The following is a 20,113-nucleotide window of genomic DNA, read 5'->3' as shown; positions in this document are numbered from 1 at the left end:
TACATTTCAGAAGGTATTCTGTATTTCCCACATATTCTCACACATCACAGACACATTTTTTCCCCCAATAGCAAGCATCAAAACACAAGATTAAAAAAAAACAAAAGTTAATAGTACCTAAAACTGTCTTTCATCAGTGCATTGTAAACTAAGCTTCTGCACTACTAAAGTGCAATGTATCCTTTTTTCCCCAAACCCAACTATTTTAGACATTTTCAAATTTTTACACCTTTGGCAAAAAAGAAAAACATGTTGGAAGGCTGCATTTCAACTCTTCTTCTTTGAGACACTGGGCTTTTCTACATGAACCTCTCTCTATAGCACAATATTCCAGAGTTCCAGTCTGAGGTGCCATTTCACATCAAGAACTAAACACAGGAATTGGTTTGTTTCAGCTAAAGGCAGGAGGATTTTATTGATACTACTATTCATCAAGTCCAACGTTGCCCTCCCGAAGCCACCTTCTTCCTGGTCTATATGTGATAGCATCAGGAGTCTTCTGCTGCCTCCTTGTGCCTCGAAACGATATCAAAGGCTTTACTTGTAAACAAAGCTGCATGGTATATTCAGGTTCCGCCTTCCCAAAAAAAGGAAGCCAAGAATCCTGGCTTCGGACTTCTTCGGCTCTGTATAGAATTCACAGTAAAGAGGAATGCAGAGTATCCCAGAAACTCTGGTTGTCACGTAGAGATGTTGTTCCAATATCTAACTATAATTTGCTGGTGGGTGAAAATCAATGATCTTCAAAAAAAATCAATGACCCAGGGTCATAGAAACTCTCTTAGAAAAGTGACTTCGTGGCAAATGAAGAAACTTTTCTTTGGCTATCTAGGAGTTAAACTCTAAAACCGTGATGGCAAACCTATGGCACACGTGCCGGAAGTGGCATGCGAGCCATCGCCTGTTGGCTCTTCCGGGTTCCGGCCAGCTGGTCTTCATGTACGGGGCACCTCCGGAAACCAGAAGAGCAGTACATGCACACCAAGAATATGGTCTTCTGGTTTCTAGCACGCGTATGCGCACCAGCCAGTTGGTCTTCGTGCACGCATGCATGACAGAAACCAGAAGACCAGGTGGCCCAGTGTGCATGCATGTGCCAGAAACCAGAAAATCATCTTTCTGGCACATGCATGTGCACCGGGCAGCTGCTCTTCCAGTTTCCAGCATGCCTGCACACACACGTGCCCCCGTTTCGGCACTCAGGGCAGAAATTTTTTGCCAACACTGTTCTAAAATCTGCATTACTAGCTTAATGAAATACAATTACAAAACCCACATGCGTATTCATCCAGACATATGAAAGAGCAAAATGGAAATTTGACAAAGAATGGCTGTCCTTCTCTCTTCACCAACTGATCTGGCACTTAATTTGGCCTAGAGAAGGGAGAGTGCAATGAGGAAGCATAACCATGCATGGTTAAGTTGAAAATATGACACACAGATTTTATTGACTAAGGGCATTCACTATGGCTTGTCCCATTCTATTAACATCCTGAGTGTGGGGGGAAAGTCAATTTCCATACATAGCCCCATTTAGCCTGGTTTTAAAGAATTAGAAATCAATGTATTGTTGATGACAAAAATGACACAATGGATTTGAAAACTCTTAAAGTCTCCATCTCTTTTGTCCTTCGTTTTCAACGGGCTTTAGTTTAAGAAGTTGCAATATCAAAGAGAAGGTTGCCTTTAAAGAAATATGCTAATTATAGATGAGTCAGAGGTGGTATTCAGCCAGTTCTGACTGGTTCTGGAGAACTGGTAGCGAAAATTTCGAGTAATTCAAAGAACTGGCAAATACCACTTCTAACTGGCCCCGCCCCCATCTATTTGCTGCCTCCCGAGTCCCAGCTGATCAGCTGGGGCTTCTTCTGTTGCCCTGTGAGGTGGGGAAGGAATGGGGATTTTACAGTATCCTTGCCCTGGAGTGGGGTGGAAATGGAGATTTTACAGCATCCTTCCACCAGGAGTAGGGAGGGAATTGGGATTTTGCAGTATCCTTCTGCTGCCATGCCTACCAAGCCAAGCCACGCCCACAGAACCGGTTGTAAAAAAAAATTAGAATCCCACCACTGATATGAGTTGATTTAAAGTTGGAAGTCATCCATGTTGATTCCTAACATGGAAATAGAGAAAAGGAAATCAAAATTGTTCCTCTAGGTAACTCTTATGTAGGCAATCACAAAGGTGCTATTCACAAATAAATATCGCCAAGTACCAGGTGCCAATGGTTGCATCTAGGCAGACGGAGATCATGGAGTGACTGATGACGGGTTCTTCCTTAGTAAGGATGAATTATTCAATAAAGTTTGGTGAAGTTGAAGAAGTGACGAGTGGAACATTTCAGAGTTCTAGGCATTCCCCTTGATGGGTGGAGTGTATCAGAGCTGGACCGGGAATCCATCTGTTTTTAAGTGCCGCGTGCAATATTAGCGCTTAATATCTTCCCCATTTAGGTGAAATAGCGCCAATATCCTGCGGAAGTCCGCGATTAGTCATACCGTCCTTTGATCATCATATTCAACAGGGGACCCACCTGTTCAAAGGAAAAAAAACAACAAAACACATTGCTGTTTTAGCTACAGATTTATCAACAGGCTAGAAGTCACATTAAATTGCAAAACTATATATACCAGAAAATAAACGCTAAGTATGTCATCACAATATACATCAACTATTTTAAGGGCTCACTCATGAGACTATCTGCCAATTCTCTCTCAAGTAGCAGTGATCTTTTCAAAAAATCTTCCTCAATGATAACATTTAGTGACTACCACACACACACACACACACACATACACTTTTTGTAAAACTGGTCAACATACAAACTGTCCTCACTGGCTGCAATTGGGACCAGCAACTTCATTTCTTGCTAAGAAAGGCTATCTTAAAGTAAAACATCATATGACCTCAGTTCCAGATGTAGTTAAGAATGTATCACTGTCAGAATATTCATGAACTGGAATAGGGCATAGTAACAGGTCAGCCATTGGGGATTGGCTGGAATAGGACATGGTCAGCCGATGTATAGGCATGGCAACTGGGTCAGCCAATGGGAACTATTTGGTGACTGAAAGCCATGCCAGACGGCTAGGTGCCTGGGCGTGGCTTAGTCCAACTGCTTTTCTGTACTAAAAGCTGCAAGTCTGTGCTGAGAACTAAACTGGTCTGTCTTCCGAATTGAAACTGAAACTGTTCTCTCCTCTGCCTGTGAACCAGCTGTTGGTATTGTATATTTACTTCATGTATTATATTATATATAGAGAGGTTAATGAATCCTGCTGAATCAGTGTGTGCTTTCTGTATTTGATTTCTGCAACAAACTCTGACAATCACCGTAGTCATTAACTGTGACATCACATAACATGACTTCCAAGTTCCTGGTGGCTTCCTCATTGACTTTACTTCTTGGAAACCAGCTATGAAGGTATCCAAACGGAAATGACTGAGGGATGCTGTAATCCAGGGTTGTCAAACTTGTGTCATCACAGCATCATCATGTGACGTATCATGACCTTTTTTCCCTTCGCTAAACCGGGCGTGGGTGTGGCCAGAGCGTGACGCATCCAGCCTTGTGGGCCGCAAGTTTGACAGCCGTAATCATTGTAAAAATATGCTGGTGGCAACATGCCTAAACTGTTATCCTGTGATCTCAGAGACATTGTGACAGCTGCAATCCTTTTTCCAGCGCTATTGAAACAGTTGCTGAATGGCCAGTAAGTGAAATTACCTATATATTCCAAACAGCGCAGAAAGGTATGCTAATGTAAATATCCGAAGTCATAATTTATTTAATGTTTGAATAATCACTTTACAAGTGAGGAAAATTTCTTACAATTAAAATTAATTTCATTTTAGCCACTCTCCTAATTAGCCTGAAAGTTGTAGCTATTCCAGAGCAGACACAATTTAGATGTTGAATGAGGCATCTGCTTCGATTTACGCTTGTTTAAGTCAAGTCCAAACTTTTGTTCTTGACCTTATATTGCCTAGTTTAGTAAACACCAAAATTCCTCTTAAAGATTTGAGTAATATCGTGATCTTCAGGAGAATTGCTGCTTACGTTTTGAATGCTCTATCCCAGTGTCAATTTTGGCAATATGTATGGATTTCCAACTCCCAGAATTCTCCCAGCATGGTAGTATTGGAAGTCTACCCATCTGAAAAGTTGCTAAGATTGAAAAATACTGCTCTATCCTACCCCACCTATTTTAAGACGTTAAATATGTACAGTATATCACAGAAGAGTGTACACCCCTCAAGTACCATATTTTTGGGAGTATGACGCTCCTTTCCCCCCCCAAAAAGAGTGTGAAATTCTGGGTGCACCTTATACACAGAATGCAGCATTTTTGGCCTCCCGAAACTCTGCCCCCTTCACAAAAATAGACAAACAGAGGCTTGGGAGGCCTGCAAAGTGCTCTTGGGGGCTGGGGATGGCAAAACAAGCAAAATATGGACAAGCCTCCCAAAGCCTATGTATGCCCTGTTTTTTGCAACAAAAAACAAAAAACAGGCCCGTTTTTCTGAAAAATGGGCCTTTTTTTGCTCATATTTGTCCCCCCTTCCTGGAGCACTCTGCAAGCCACCCAAAGCATTATCATGTCGTTTTTTGGGGGGAGTTGCAAAAAATGGGACAATTTTTGCAAAAAATTGGCTGGTTTTTTTGCTCATTTTTGCCCCAGCCCCCAGGAGCACTTGCAGGCCTCTCAAACATGCTGCATGCTCTGTTTTTCACAAAAAATGAGGCCTGCAGAGGGTTTGGGAGGCCTGCAGAGTGCAAAAACTTTTTTTTAAAATTTACCTCTTCAAAATCTTGGTGTGCCTTATATTCCGGTGTGTTTTATAGTTCGAAAAATACGGCATATCTTTTCATTATCACTTAGGGGTGTACTCACTTTTGCTGCCAGTGGTTTAGACGTCAATGGCTGCATGTTGCGCCATTTTGAGGAGACAGCACATTTACACTGTTATACAAGCTGTATACTCAGTACTTTACATTATAGTCAAGTGTTGTTTCTTCAGTGTTGTTACATGAAAAGATAAAGTTAAATATTTACAAAATGTGAGAGGTGTACTCACTTCTGTAATATACTGTTCTGCTATTATTTTTATTTTATGAGATCAAAAGCTGAACAAACTCCGCCAACTTGGTTACTACAACCAGCCTGAGTCCCAGACTTTACCTCTTGTGGATTTCCAAGCGCTTCCCCCAACATTTTCTCTATGTTCCTCATTACAGCCACTTTCTGATGAGCCTTTAGGGGGTATTCAATCCTTTTAGGAGTTGGAGCACCCTGCAGTGGGGGAAAATATCTTCCTTAAACAAGAGCTCATCAAGTTGCAACATTTACAAACATGAAATTGAAAAACAGATTACGAAATCAATTATCTGGACCCTAAGATTCAAATCCCACGTTCTGAGGCACCATCAGGAAGATCAAAGGGAAACTGAAAAGATCAACAGGTTTACAGTGATTCACAGTGCACATACACCTAGCACTAAAAAAGCAAGAAGCTAATAAACGTCAGAGATGAGAAAAGATGAGTTGGTATTTTCTTATCTATCAAATAGCACGTATCATATGAAAAGGAGATGTTTAGGCCAGTGACTGGTCAAAAAGGCTATTTTTAATACTACCACTCAATTTTTTAAAAAAAAAACACAAAAGCTTATGTCTCTAAAGCAGGGGTGTCAAACTCAAGGTCTGGGGGCCAGATCCGACCCGCAAAGTGCTTAGATCTGGCCCGTGGGGCCACCCTTGAAACAGCAAAGGACCGTCCCGCAGTGCCTCTGCCAGCAAAAAAAGAGCTCTAGAGGGCTGCCTGTGGCCCTTCCGAGCTCCATTTTCATTGGCCGAGAATTGCAGGAAGCCGTCGCAGCTGAAAACAGAGCTCAGGAGTCCATTTTTGCTGGCAGAGTGCTCGGGCCACCACAGGTCCCCCCAACACGAGTGATGTCAAGCTGGCCACACCCACCCTGGCCACGCCCAATCCGGCCCCTTGAGATCAAACACAACCCTGATGCGGTCCTCAACGAAATTGTGTTTGACACCCCTGCTCTATAGGAAGTCAGTTTGGCGAAGTGGTATCAGGCTAGCAACTAACAAACTGTGAGTTCTAGTCCTGCTTTAGGCACATAGTCAACTGAATGATTTTAGGCCAATCATTGTCTTGGGACTATAAAGAAAAGGATGAGGACAAATGAGTTCTGAAATCTTGCCAAGGAAACTGCAGGAACTATTCTAGGCAGTCACCAGGAATCAACACTGACTTGAAGGCACACAGAGACTTCCCTCTAGAAAAGCTAGGAAAAGGAGTTCACTATTTCTAATTAAATATTACAAGGCTAGGGACGTGGTAGCTCAGTGGCTAAGATGCTGAGCTTGTCAATCAGAAAGGTTGACAGTTCGAATCCCTAGCACCACATAACTGAGTGAGGTCCCGTTACTTGTCCCAGCTTCTGCCAACCTAGCAGTTAGCAAGCACATAAAAATGCAAGTAGAAAAATAGGGACCACCTTTGGTGGGAAGGTAACAGCGTTCTGTGCGCCTTCAGTGTTGAGTCATGCCGGCCACATGACCACGGAGACGTCTTCGGACAAGACTGGCTCTTCGGCTTTGAAACAGAGATGAGCAATGCCCCCTAGAGTCGGGAATGACTAGCACATATGTGCGAGGGGAACCTTTACCTTGCCTTTACCTATTACAAGGTTTGACAAAGTTATCTCTAAGATAATACTTAAGAAACCAAGCTAAGAATTCAAGTCAATTTTAGCAGCTGAAGCTACTAAATATACCTAGGAAAATAATATATGTCAGCCCTGAAACCATTTTGGAGCATCTTCAGGGTTGCCACAGCAAGGCCAGCTGAAGTTGTGGGAATGGGAGTGGGGGAGATAGAGATAGCTAGGGATGTGTAGCCAAAATAAAATTCTTTCTCCTGGGAACCAAAGGTGTTCTCACCAGGTGCTGGGAGGGTGTGGACTGAAGCCAACTGGAGTTGCACCTGATTGAAACACATGATGGACGTGTGGTCTGGGGGCAAGAACTTTGGGATTTGATTTGGGTGGGGAAAACCTCGGTTTCAGGCCTGCAGCCATATTCCTTTTGGATCTTTGGCCTGCCACACTCTATTATTCTGCTATGCCTTTTCTATTGTGGGAAAATGGGAGGGGGGATTGTACGGAGTGAGATGCTGTGTAGCCATAACAAAATTCCTTCTAGAAAGCCAAGGTCATCCTTTGTCTTCGTACCTCTGCACCTGTCCGGAACTAGATGGGTGGAATTGCCAGCATGGCAGTGGGAGATTGGACCATGTGATGGACTTGTGGGTGTGGAGGCAAGATCTTGAACTTTCAACTGGATGGGGGAAACTGGGAAGCTTTCAGATTTCAGCTTTCAGATTTTCCCAGATATGCCAACATGGCTCTCTTAATAAAGTGGAACTTTGAGCAATACTTTGCCTTGGACTCTGATTTATTTTTGGATACTATTTGGAACCCTGACACTCGGGTCATTTAGAGTCAGGTCTTCACCAGCTGTGCCAATATGACATGCCTAATAAATTCATACTTTGAGGAAACCCCAGGTCTCGGAGTTTTGATTGTATTGTGTGTGTTACTTAGAACTTTGACATTAACCCAACTCCACAATGTATAGATTTGTATGATGCAGTAACCAAGTATTATACTGCACTGTATAATTTTGCAATTAAAACACAAACTTTATACTGCTATTTTATTGAATTCAGACCTACTTACCTTGTACCAAAAGTTTACGGTGATGGTAATTCCTCCATTCAGCAGTGACTCAATGTGATGCCACCTATATCAAGCCACAGAAGAGAACTCTTTTAATATTCCTTATTTAAAACTGCAGATTTTAGCATTTCCAAGATTAGTTTTACAAAAACAAATACTAAGCATGTGGTATAATAATTAAATTGTGATTTAATTATTTCTTGTATTCTTCACTTGGGGGGTGGAGACACTCTATAATTTATTATACTTTTTTCAGTTCTTAGTTATCCAATGAACAAACAACTACTTGTATGCATATATTCATTAGAAAATATTCAGATAGTCCTTCTCCTTAAGTGATCATTCAATGGCCGTTCAAAGTTACAATGGGTTTCGAAACAGTGACTTATGACCAATCCTCAAAAATATGGCCACTCTACAGTCATGGCTGCAATCTGAGTGCTCAGCAGCCAGTTTGCTTCTGCAGTGAAAGCAGCATCTTGCTATCCCGAGTTGTCACCTTCGCAGCCAGCTTCCAAAAAGCAAAATCAGTGGCAGAAGTTGAATTTGCTTAACCACCTTGGTGATTCACCTAACCTCAGAGATCAGAATGGATTTGATTTAAATCAACTCGATTTAAATCATGACTTAAATCACTAACAAAAAGGCTTGATTTAAATCAACTTGATTTAAATCGTAATTTTTAAAGAGCAACTGTCATCTCTGTCCTGCAGCGGCTCCTCCTCTGACCCGCTGTTGATTCACCAAAAGTCCCATTCACTTTAATGCGACAGCTGGTGATGTGGCAGTGACACAACAAGGTGAGGGACGTGGCAGGCAGCAGCTAATTGGATGCCTGCTAACAGGTGCTGCCATGATGTATCTGAAATGACAGGTGCTCTTTAATATTACATTTATAAGCTGCTTAGAAGGTTTCACTTTCATTTTTACTGCTTTCCCTTCCTCCTCACACTTAAGAGCCTGGTGGTACAGATGCATTTCTCTTCAAACAATCATACCGCTTGTAATGTACATAGATTTGCAAAACAATGGGATAAAGGAATATTCCTGAACTTTGTTTTATTATTTATATCTCATGATTAGTGTGAAATTGGGTGCAATGCAATGCATGTCATCTCAGTTTGCAGAGCTTGGATTCATTGAATTCATTGATTCAATGAATCAAATATTTTACCAAAAATGTAAATATTGCAGAATACACAACCTCATGTTACATAACTAAGCTCCATTTCATGCTAAATAAACTAAATTATTAATGTATCTTAAATAGAAAACTATCTTTAGATAGATTTTTTACTCCAAAAGCATTTTATTAAAATAAATTTGATTTTTAAAAATCCAATTTAAATTTTTTAAAAATCCGTTTTAAAAAAAACCCTTTTTTTTAAACATCGATTTTTATCCACCCTGGTGGTGATTTGCTTAACAACCATGGTAAAAATGGTCATAAAATCAGATCAAATCATGTGATTATTTGCTCTGTGGCTTAATTTCAATCAAATGACCATGGGGATGTTGCAACATGCAACAGTCATATGTCCATATGAGCAGTCGTAACATTATTTTTTACAGTGCAGTTATAACTTCACATGGTTTCTAAACAGGGCAGGTATTAAACAAGAACCACCTGTGTCTGTAAGTATAACTTTGATAATGGTCTGAACAATTGCTTCATTCAATTGCTTCCCCAAAACTGTCAAAGTCCATGTTTATAAGAACGCTAGGTGATAGCCCGGCGTTGCCGGGATATTTATTTATAGGGGGAAAATGTCCGGACCAAATGTAATTTCTAATGTTGGATTTTCCCCCTTGTGGAGTAGTCTGAAGCTGTTACCATGGCAACTCCACTACTCTGTACAGTAGAAGCCATTTGAAGACACAACAGGCTGCATCTTAACAGAACACACATCCCGAGATGCGTTAGAGCTGTCTCCCCATCCCCACCCCTAGTATTGATGGGTGGGTGGGTGGATGGATAAGTTAAGGTAGAGATAGGTGTGTGTGTGTGTTCCCTAATTTGATTCTGCTGCAGAATCATACTAGCTCATTCTGTTCCATTCTCATCCTAAATGTATTACCAATACATGGGAATATAAAGCACATCGCCTGGGCCAACTACGGTTTCATAGCCAACTATGTTCTGGAAATTAGGAAACTTCTCATAGTCAGGATTGTCGAAGTCAACCTAGCAGGAGAGAAGAAGGCATCACTGAAGTCACTGGAAACAATACATGATTTTTCCCTCTGCTTCCCACCCAGCTGCTTCAAAGAAAATGTACTTCTTTACTAACTTTTAACAAATACGTAAAGAACTAGAGATAAAAATCACCATGTTCAAGACACTGTACTCCACTTCTCACTAGTTACTGGTTTTGTTGCTTGTGAACCACTATACACAGCATTTGTATTTACTATGTTAAGATGTAATCAACCAAAGAAAAGCACAGAACACATATAATAAAATATCAGGTATTTATATGGAACTGATTGGGAGAATTCTGCTATACCGATAAAAATCAAGATTAAATCTAGTCTTATTTAAATCTGATCTAACCACCAAGAAAATCATTCTGAAGATGTCTGAAATAAATACAAACAATTAAGCTCATGACAGTAGCCTGGAAGGACTATAAATCAGCACCGCTGACCGCTAATATAACTTCCGAATAAAGAGTAAATCTGCTGGAGCTTTTCAAACTCCACAGATTGGGGGCAACAATTTAGAAAGACCAACAGAGGGATATAATGAACTGCAGAGCTAACTGGAGATTAACAATGCTCTCACCAGCAGATTGTTGAAATGGAAGAGATGATCTACTTAGTTGCCCTCAAATATCCTCTCCTTTATTGCAGGGTACCCTGATTACTGAGGAACCAGGATGCTGAAACAAGCATGAGAATATCAAAGCACAGCATCCACAACCATTGCATAGACCAGGGGTCAGCAACCCACGGCTCTGGAGCCACATGTGGCTCTTTCATCCCTCTGCTGCGGCTCCGTCACCAGTCGGCTCCACCATTGATAGGGCTTTCAGTTAGGACAGGTAGAGGAAAAAGGATGCCGCACAAGAGGAGATTCTATGGTGGGGGGGGGGGGAATCAGACTTCCGATCAGAAGAGGAAAAAGAACACCATGCTAGGAGATTCTATTGGGGGGGGAGGGGGACCAGAGTTCTGGTTGGCAGAGGAAAAAGGATGCTGTGCTAGGAGGAGACTGGGAGGGGGGGGGAACCGGACTTCTGGTCAGCTCCAGAATTGAACGGGGGGAGAGGGGGCTTCCAGTTAGGACCTTTGTGGCAACTTGAGTGTTTAAGGTTGCCGACCCCTGGCATAAACTTTCTGAGTGATTGGTGGAATCCTTAGATGCCAACCTGGCATGTCAATCTCACTTGGCACTTCGAAGAGAAGGCTGTTACCATTCTCATTATTACAGTTCCAATAAGATAGGTGGGGACATTGGTGCATGCTTGGCAACTCCCCTAATTTTATTAATTCATCTCTATGTGCAAATTCAAGTGACCAAGACTACAGACAAATTGTATGGAAGCTGCAGCTACTTTTCTCTGTGTTTGACTCTTGCCTAAGTTGGACTTCAATGAATGCCAGCAGGTGACTGGCTGGGTGAAATCGAAAGATGGCCAACTCTTCTACAACAGGAATTAGTATATTAACATCCTGTTGGAGACAAGCGTTCTTGAAGAAGGTGGAGACAATGTATCTCCAAATATTTTGGGATGAAGCAAATTGTTGGGAACTAGACCAAATCCCATCAGCTGAAAACAATATATAGCTAACAGTTAAGGGTGATGAAATGTATAATTCAAGACATGATGTGGACAGATTTCTTGCTCGTGATCTAGATTCATTCCAGCTTTAATTTTTATTCCAGGAGGGGGCTGGAGCTCTGTGGCCTAAACCTGTGATGGCGAACCATTGGCATGCGCTCTCTGCACCATCTCTGTATACACATGTGCCGTCATCAGCTGCACTTCTGGTTTCCGGCATCCTGGAAAACGGCCTGAAAAATGGCCCAAAAAACAGGCTGGGGGGGGGGCTATTTTCAGGCGCTTTTTGTGAGCTGTTTTGGGGCCGTTTTCAGGCCATTTTTGAGTCAAAAATGGCCTGAAAAATAGCCAAAAAAACAGCCAAGCGTGCCCCTGTCAGCTGGTCTTTGGGCTTCCAGTGCTCTGGCACGTGTTCCAGTTTGGGCACTGAGTGCCTAAAAGGTTCCCCATCACTGGCCTAAACTGTACCTTTCAAGCAAGGCGCTAAATGAGATTGTTGTCCTTATGTAGCAAATGACCAGTCATCTTCGTCCAGAGTTAATTCATTTACTTCTGAGCATTAAAAGTATACAGTTAAGGCTAGGCCATATGGGAAACTGTTGGTTGGTTGTGGTTGTTATTGTAGCCTCTTCAGCTGCTGGGAAGGAAACAGTCAGTTCCTAATCCTCCAATAGGCAACGTTACATAGAAATCTCTCTTAGAAGGTCCAATCCTGGAACACCTACAGACCGAATAAGGGGGAATTTATCCAGTCTCACTCTTTCTATATAACCTCTTGAGAGTCTGGAAGAGGTGTTTTCCCAAAAATAAGATAGGGTCTCATTTTCTTTTGACACACACACCACCCCTCCCAAAAAAAATAAGCGCTTGGCCTTATTTTCGGGAAGGTCTTATTATTTTTGAAGTACAGGAGGCAACAAGTATGGTCACTTCATGGCTGTTGCTGTGTTGCAATATTTTCAGGGAGGGCTTATTTTAGCGCATGCGCTCAAAAGCCTGTTTGGGCTTATTATCCGGGAAGATCTTATTTTCAGGGAAACGCAGGGTAGCTACAGACCTATCTCACAAAATAATTAAAGAAGTGCTAATCTGTAGTAAACACTTTAGATTACCCTTTTATTTTATCACCAAATAGCCCCGCAGTTGTATGAGGCACTTCCCGGCCTACAGGGCGCGTGTGGCAAGTTCTCTCCCTTCCCCCAAAGAAATGACGGGGACTGCTGCACATGCATTTAAATATTTTAGGGGAGGGCTTATTTTCAGGAAGGCTTATTTTAGCGCATGTGCTCAAAAGCCCGATTGGGCTTATTATCTGGGGAGGTCTTATTTTCAGAGGAAACAGGGTATGATACATTAACTCTCCATGATTGAATTAAGTGCATTGTATGATCATTTGAAGACTATCTATCTATCTATCTATCTATCTATCTATCTATCTATCTATCTATAATGGTTTAGACTCCTCCTCAGGCAAATGGTTAGAGAAAAACAAAGGTATCTAGGAATTCTGTAATAAACCAGTATTAAAAGTTATGCTTTGTGGTCTTAGGCAAAAAAAAAATGCTATTTGGCCTAGTTGTCAACTCACCTGGCTTTGCCGGTCACATGGATGGTGCACAGGATAAGGATAAAGGCATTCAAACTGGTCTGGTGAAAATAGAATACACCGTTTGTATCCTTTAATCTGAGCAAAGAAATTCTGCTGTTCATCGTAGTGAGCTGGTGTCACATTTCCTGCACAAAGAAAAGCCAAGACAAATTTTGAAATGATTTTACAAAATGAAACTTTGATCTTCAACAGGTCTGTAAGTACAAATTATTGGGAATGGGTGCACAAATTTCATCCCACAATTGTGAATGCTACCAAAATGACGCCACTTCCAGGATGGTGCCACACAGCCTCCATTGGGTAGGAAGACTGTGTGATGGAGCAGCTGCTTCCCAAAGATCTACCAAAAAGGTAAGTGACCAATCTGTAATTGGCAGGGGGAGGATCCGGTGGAGTGGACAGCTGCCCCAAGACCTGCAGCGACCCAGCAGAATAGGATGGGGAGACTACAATGGCTATATCAGGCAGGGGTCATAAGTCTGGTAGTTCAGAGCCATATTTTTGAATGGCCGCTGAATGAATGGCCAGGAGTCAAAGAACTAACTGTAATTCCCAGCAGTCTGGGATCATATCTGATTATCACCACATAATTTTTACCAAAATTTAGCTTTTGTTGTTTGTCAGCTTCCAGCTTAACTGCAGTAATCAAATCTCTGGACTGGAAAGAATATGAATAGACAGACAGAATCATGGGTAAAATGCTCTGAAGTCTGCTACGGGTTCGCTTTGCGCGCATGCATACGGCAGGTGCTAAGAAGCCTTTTCTGAGTCTGCAAAGGTAAGTAGAACAGCCAGAAAAAGGGGGGGGGGACACAGCTGTGCCGCATGATTTAGATTTGCTAGAAAGCAGGATTTCCTGCTTTCTAGTAAATATAAATTGTGCAGCACAGCTGATTGTCACACAGCTGATTGTCACACAGCTGATTGTTGGAACTTTTTTTAAAACTTTTTTTTAGCATTCTTTTACTACCGGTTCAGGCCAACCGGCCCTAACCAGTAGCATTTTACCCCTGGAATAGATGTACTTTAAATGCTCAAATGATTGTGATTGGGATTGCACACTGAGACATTGAATAATGAAAGAAGGAAGGATGAAACCTTAACATAAATAGATGTGGAGAGACAAATAAGGGAAATATGAACAATAAAACACCTGAAGATTGGAAATAGAAAACAAACATCTTTGAATATTACAGTGGCATGGGAGGGAGATTAAAATAGAGATAGAAATAAGAGGGGAATAATAGTGTGTGGGTATGTGGATATGTGTAGCGAATTATCCTAAAAATACGAGTTCCAGGTGTAGTTATAAAAGAAGAAACAGACATTGAGATCTCCTTAGCTTTTGTTAGCCTCTGCTAACATTGTCAGAGTGTAAAAATCATTAAAGAGACATCTGCCTTTATACACTATTAATCAATCTGGCCATTGCGCACCATCCACCCACCTCCCACCTGCAATTAGCTTTGTTGTTTTTACATCAGTCATGTTAATTGATAGAGGTTTAGTTCCTATTCCTTCCTCTCCTATCGAGCACAGCTTGAGCTGCTCATCCCCAGGGAATAACACTGAGCTGTCTGATGGGCTTATCACTAGCGCAATGGCCAAATTGATTAATAGTGTATAAAGACAGATATCTCTTTAATGGTTTTTGCACTCTGACGATGTTAGCAAAGGATAATGAAAGCTAAGTTAAGATTTTAGAATTGAAGGGTGGTAGTAAGGGAATGTGTAAACAATATGAAAAAATGAAAATGAAAAGTAATAATTATGAGTAACAATGTTATGCTTATTTGTATTGAAATGTATGATACCCAGGTATCACACCACTCACAGATTGATATGTATAAATATTATAAAATAAAAAAAACTTGTTTGGAAAAAAAAATCTCGTGACTCTCCCTCTTAAGTCTAACTGGAACATGTTGAGGATATTGTATTAGGTAAGATTATAATTGAGAAGAAAGTACTATACCCAAATTCAGTGACCTAATACTGACATATTGTCCATTGGAATGCCTCAACAGGTAGCACTACATGACTTTTAAAACCAAATTACTTGTCCAAAGAGGCAAGTTGGTTACCTTCCATGCCAATCAGTAGTAAGTTGGATGTCAGCTGACCCCAGCCTCGCTTCATCTGCTGCCTTTTAATCCAATTCCAATTAAAGCCCAGGAAATCTACCACAATTTTCCTTCCAACCGTGTCATTTAAGGTCTGCTGGAGATATAGCCTGTATATACCAGAAAATAATGAAAAAAAGAAATGCAAAAGTGGGTGCAAAGCTGTATCCAATTAGCTCTTTCATTATCCATCAATCAACTGTATAGTTCTTATAGAAATGATAACAAAACCTAGCTTACAGAGCTGGAAAAAGAATTGTCACGAGTATTAAATTACCATATTTTTCAGAGTATAAGTATCCATAATATAAGTTGCACCTTAGTTTTTGGGGAGGAAAATAAGAAAAAAAAATCTGCCTCTGCCTTCCAGCATCCAGGGTATTCATCTGGCTAGCATCCTGTCAGTGTGTGAGAGAGTTGAGGGCTATTTGGAAACAAACTGTATTTGCTGTGTGAGCAACAAGGAAGCAAGGAGCCTGGGTGTGACTTGTTCTGTACTAAAGCTGCATGCTGTGCTGATCTCTGAATTTAAAACTGAAACTCCTCTGCTTGTGTTTTGCTTGTATTTTACCAGGTTGGTAAACCTGCTTTTGGTATCAAATATTTTTACTTCATGTGCTATACTATATATAAAGAGAAGTTATTGAATCCTGCTGAATCAGTTACTTGTCTGTGCTTTCTGGATGTGACTGCTGCTGCAATTCTGACACATCCTTGCAGCAAATAGCAAACAGCCAGGTCAGCTTCAGCACATTATTGCAGTCTGATTCAGCATGAGCAGCTGACTGGCGGGTGGATCGGGCTCCCGGAATACCCCCAATCAGCTGTTCCAGGCTGCAGGGATTGCCACAAACCATCACCTCCTCCATGCCTCGCGTTTTTGGCTACATTCGGTGTATAAGACACACCTAGATTTTCACCCTCTTTTAAGGAGGGGGCAAAGTGCGTCTTATACTCTGAAAAATACGGTACCAAAAATGACTACTGTTCCATGGAAAAAAGAATAAAATCTTATGTTCCTGGGGTCCTGTATAAATTATGGTGATCAGAAGTCTAGTTAATTCAATGTAGCAATTCTTCTGGACTTCCAGTATCACTAACCTACACTGGGCAAAGCAGGGACAGGAGACAATAGCATTTTTACTTGCTAAGCCCAGTTCCCAACTGAGAAAAATTGCTCTGGGTTTTTTTTTTTAAAGAAAACTAAATAATGTTTACCTTTCACAGCAGGAAAGCAACAGAGTTCTGGGCCTACACAGCAGTGTCACTGCCTCCTCCTCCTCTGCCACCACATGAGTGCAGAAAATACCTCAGAAAGTAAAGAGAGAGGACAGGAAGGAACAGCATACAGCCAGAGGTCTGCTGCCTTCCACTCTTGTCAAAAACTGAAACATAAGAAAGGAAACAAGTTCGCTTTTAAATGCTGGGCAATTTTGCGGGATTTGGAATGGCAGTGCAGAAACACCTGACAGATTTTTTTTAAAAAAAGCAATAGGAAAATGTATCTGCACAAGGATCAATATTTGGTGAAAAGCAACTACCAGAATAGCAAGTAACACTGGGAAAGCAGAGTATGATTAGGATGCATTTATAGAACAAAATAACAAAGTTGGAAGTGACCTTGGAGGTCTTCTAGTCCAACCCCCTGCTTAGGCAGGAAACCCTACACCACTTCAGACAAATGGCTTTCCAACATCTTTTTAAAAACTTCCAGTGTTGGAGCATCCACAACTTCTGGAGGAAAGTTGTTCCACTGATTGGTTGTTCTAACTGTTAGGAAATTTCTCCTTAGTTCTAAGTCGCTTCTCTCCTTGATTTGTTTCCATCCCATGGCTTCTTGTCTTGCCCTCGGGTGCTTTGGAGAATAGCTTGACTCCCTCTTCTTTGTAGCAGCCCCTGAGATATTGGAACACTGCTATCATGTCTCCTGTAGTCCTTCTTCTCATCAAACTAGACATCCCAGTTCCTGCAACCGTTCTTCACATGTTTTAGTCTCCAGTCCTCTAATCATCTTTGTTGCTCTTTTCTGCATTCTTTCTAGAGTCTCCACATCTTTTTTACATCATGGCGACCAAAACTGGATGCAGTATTCCAAATGTGGCCTTACCAAGGCATTATATGTATGTAAGTATACATTTCACTGTACTCATACAACACAATTTGGTTAAAGATGCAATGGGTGTATTAATCCTGATTGGTGTATTAATCCTGATCGGAGCCTTCTCAGTTGCAGCTCCGACACTATGGAACAACCTCCCCGTGGAGATCCGTACCCTCACCACAGTCCAGGCCTTCCGCACAGCCCTCAAGATCTGGCTATCCCGTCAGGCCTGGGGATAGGATTATTCTCACCCCGCCCGAATGTTGAGTGTTTTTATGGTTAATTTCTTTTATTCACGTTTCTTTTCTTTTAAGTCTTGTCTTGCACTCCCTTCCCCCCATTGTTGTAAGCCGCCCTGAGTCCCCTCAGGGAAAAGGGCGGCATATAAATGTTCAATAAAATCTAAATCTAAAATTGGTGTTTATTTGTGTTAGAACTGGGAGGAAAAGGGGTGTGTGTGCGTGGATGATGACTTAGCATGTTGGGTGTACTATATGGCCTACACTATATCAGATTGTTGTGTAGACACACCACTGTCCTTTTTTGGAAAAAAACATTCACAAGAGGATAAAACAATCTAGGGGCCACATTACAGTTACATATCTGTCCTTAAATATATTTTAATATATAATGTATATATTAATATTAATATTTAATAATATAATAAGATAAAATATTAGTTGGAGTATGCTTGTAGACATAACATCCAGGAAGTAAACAAACTACTCCAATTCCATCCACTGCATGTAGATTAACTTTCTTTTAGGATAGACAGATTACAAAGAGGCAAAATAGCCATGCATCACAAAGCACAGATATGAAAGAAAAATATGATGCATACTCTGATGCTATGAATTATACACTTTTTTCCCTCTGTTAAACAAGCTCTCTGTTCAATGAAATAAGATGTTAAGTAGCACAAAATATTCCTTCTCAATGTATATGAACCATTGCCCTCAATGGAACCAATGTTCTTTATGAACTGCCCCAGATTCAAGGTTCATTTTGTGAAGGACTTTCTCAAAAATTAAATTTAATATTTCAAAATTGTTCCCTTCTCCAATATTTCAGTTATGCCTGAAAAATACTATCATGTTTAACTCCTTCATCTCATTAGATCTCTATAACAGCCTGTTGTTTCAAATTCCAAGCTAGGCCTATTTTCCTTATTAAAAGATTTTGGAACTTCTGCTGGCTTTGCTCCCCAATGAATCAAGAAGGGTACCCATGTTACTTCTTCAATTTCCAAAAGGTTCCAAATGCAGAACACGGAGCTTAAGGTCCTTCTGCTTTACAACAGGCCCCTGGAGGACTCAAAGGAGCTACTGCACTGTGCCATGCAAAAACCTGGCAGATCATTTATAGCCCAAAGCAACTCCCACCTTAGCCCCTTAATTCCTCCGACTATAAAGGGTCCACCAGGTGTTGTTATTACCTTTCTCCGCTTCCCTGCTGCTCGATTTCCTGGAGTTGTGCCATGAAATCCCTGAACTTCATCTCCTCCCTGCTGGACTTTGGTTTGAAGTTTTTCACATTTGCCATCTTCTTCTCATCGTAGTACAGGAATTTGTGGGTGCTGGCTCGGTACACCGAGAAGTCCCCACTCCCAATGTTGTCATGAAGGTAATCCAGATCCCATTTCAAGGCAGGAAAAACCAGGTTGGTGTCAGTGAGCACCACCGGCTCCTGGAAGCAAACACAGAGTGGAGGTCACGGATGGACAGACAAAAAGGAATGGAGGGAGGGAGGAAGGGAAGCAAGGGAGGGAAAGAAGGGAAGGAAGGGAGGGAAAGAAGGGAGGGAGGAAAGGAAAGGAAGAAGTGAGGGAGGGAGGGCAGGGGAAGAAAGATAAAGAAGATAGGAAAGGAAGGAAAGGAAGAAGGGGGAGGGGAAGGAAGAGAAAGAAGAAAGATAGGGAAAGAAGGGAAGGGAGGAAAGGAAGAGGGGAGGGGAAGGGAAAGAAGCAAGTTAGGAATGGAAGGAAAGGAAGAAGGGAGGGAGGGAAGGGGAAGGAAGGGAAAGAAGAAATAGGAAAGGAAGGAAGGGAAGAAACGAAGAAAGGGAGGGAAGGATGAAAGGAAGGAAGAAGGAAGCAATAGGGAAGGAAGAAAGGGAAGGAAGAAAGGGAAGGGAGGGAGTGACGGAAGGGAGGGAAGGAAGGAAAGGAATGAAGGGAGGGAGGGAAGGGAAAGGGAAGGAAAAAAAGAAGAGAAGGAAGGAAGAAGGAAGGGAAAGAAATGAAGGAAGGAAGGGAGGGAGGAGAGGGAGGAGCAATCCCCTCTCCCTCCCCAAAGCCCGGGAGAGAGAGAGCGGAGGCGGCAGAGGACGCCCTCACCTCCTTCTCCAGCAGTTCCTCGGCGCGGGGGTCTCCGTGGCGCAGGCGGGCGATGGGCCGCGTGGCGAAGCCGTAGTGCCGGAATTGCGCCTCGCTCCACTCACGGGGGGATACCTCCTCCTCCTCCTCGGCCACCCCTGACGGAGACCGGGGCGCCTGGGCGGCTTCGGAGCGAGACCCGGAGGCCTCCTCCTCCATCGCTACCGGATGTAGCGCCGCCTCCGAGGCCGCAGCGCCCGGAAGCTGGCGCAACGCGCATCCGGTACAATGGCTTGGCGGACCGGAACTTCCCACTCTAGGAATCGGGACCCGAGGGTCCTCAATGCCCCCTTGAGAACTGATTAGGCATTACACAGACATATGTCAGCGCGAATGTAAATACCCTCCGGGGTAGGTTTCCA

The 20,113-nt window shown here is 42.1% G+C and overlaps 1 protein-coding gene across 1 annotated transcript; it reads right to left on the bottom strand.

Annotated features, from left to right (window-relative positions):
• Positions 1-1,287: 1,287 nt before the first annotated feature.
• HIF1AN (hypoxia inducible factor 1 subunit alpha inhibitor) lies at positions 1,288-19,933 on the bottom strand. Its single transcript, XM_087702565.1, has 8 exons — positions 19,713-19,933; positions 18,813-19,063; positions 15,238-15,386; positions 13,133-13,278; positions 9,838-9,944; positions 7,760-7,823; positions 5,184-5,294; positions 1,288-2,533 (listed from the first exon to the last, which is right to left on the bottom strand). Exons 1-8 carry the CDS (start codon positions 19,908-19,910, stop codon positions 2,489-2,491), a joined length of 1,071 nt encoding a protein of 356 aa, XP_087558691.1. The 5' UTR covers positions 19,911-19,933; the 3' UTR covers positions 1,288-2,488.
• Between the last annotated feature and the right edge of the window lie 180 nt (positions 19,934-20,113).

The sequence above is a fragment of the Thamnophis sirtalis genome, unplaced genomic scaffold, assembly GCF_051295495.1.
Source record: "Thamnophis sirtalis isolate CommonGarterSnake01/CBP01778 unplaced genomic scaffold, rThaSir2_p1.2 scaffold_15, whole genome shotgun sequence".
In the NCBI taxonomy this organism is placed as follows: Eukaryota; Metazoa; Chordata; class Lepidosauria; order Squamata; family Natricidae; genus Thamnophis; species Thamnophis sirtalis.
The sequence above is the reverse complement of the archived record's forward strand: the minus strand, read 5'-3'. Positions and strand labels throughout refer to the sequence as shown.

Bases quoted from the DNA above. Each gene is read 5' to 3' on its own strand.
- HIF1AN (XM_087702565.1), bottom strand. From the start codon at position 19,910: ATGGAGGAGGAGGCCTCCGGGTCTCGCTCCGAAGCCGCCCAGGCGCCC. The intron at 13,279-15,237 runs GTAACCAACTTG...TTCTTTGTGCAG, and splicing joins ACTACTGATTGGCATGGAAG to GAAATGTGACACCAGCTCAC. The intron at 7,824-9,837 runs GTAATACATTTA...GGCTTGATATAG, and splicing joins CTTTATATTCCCATGTATTG to GTGGCATCACATTGAGTCAC.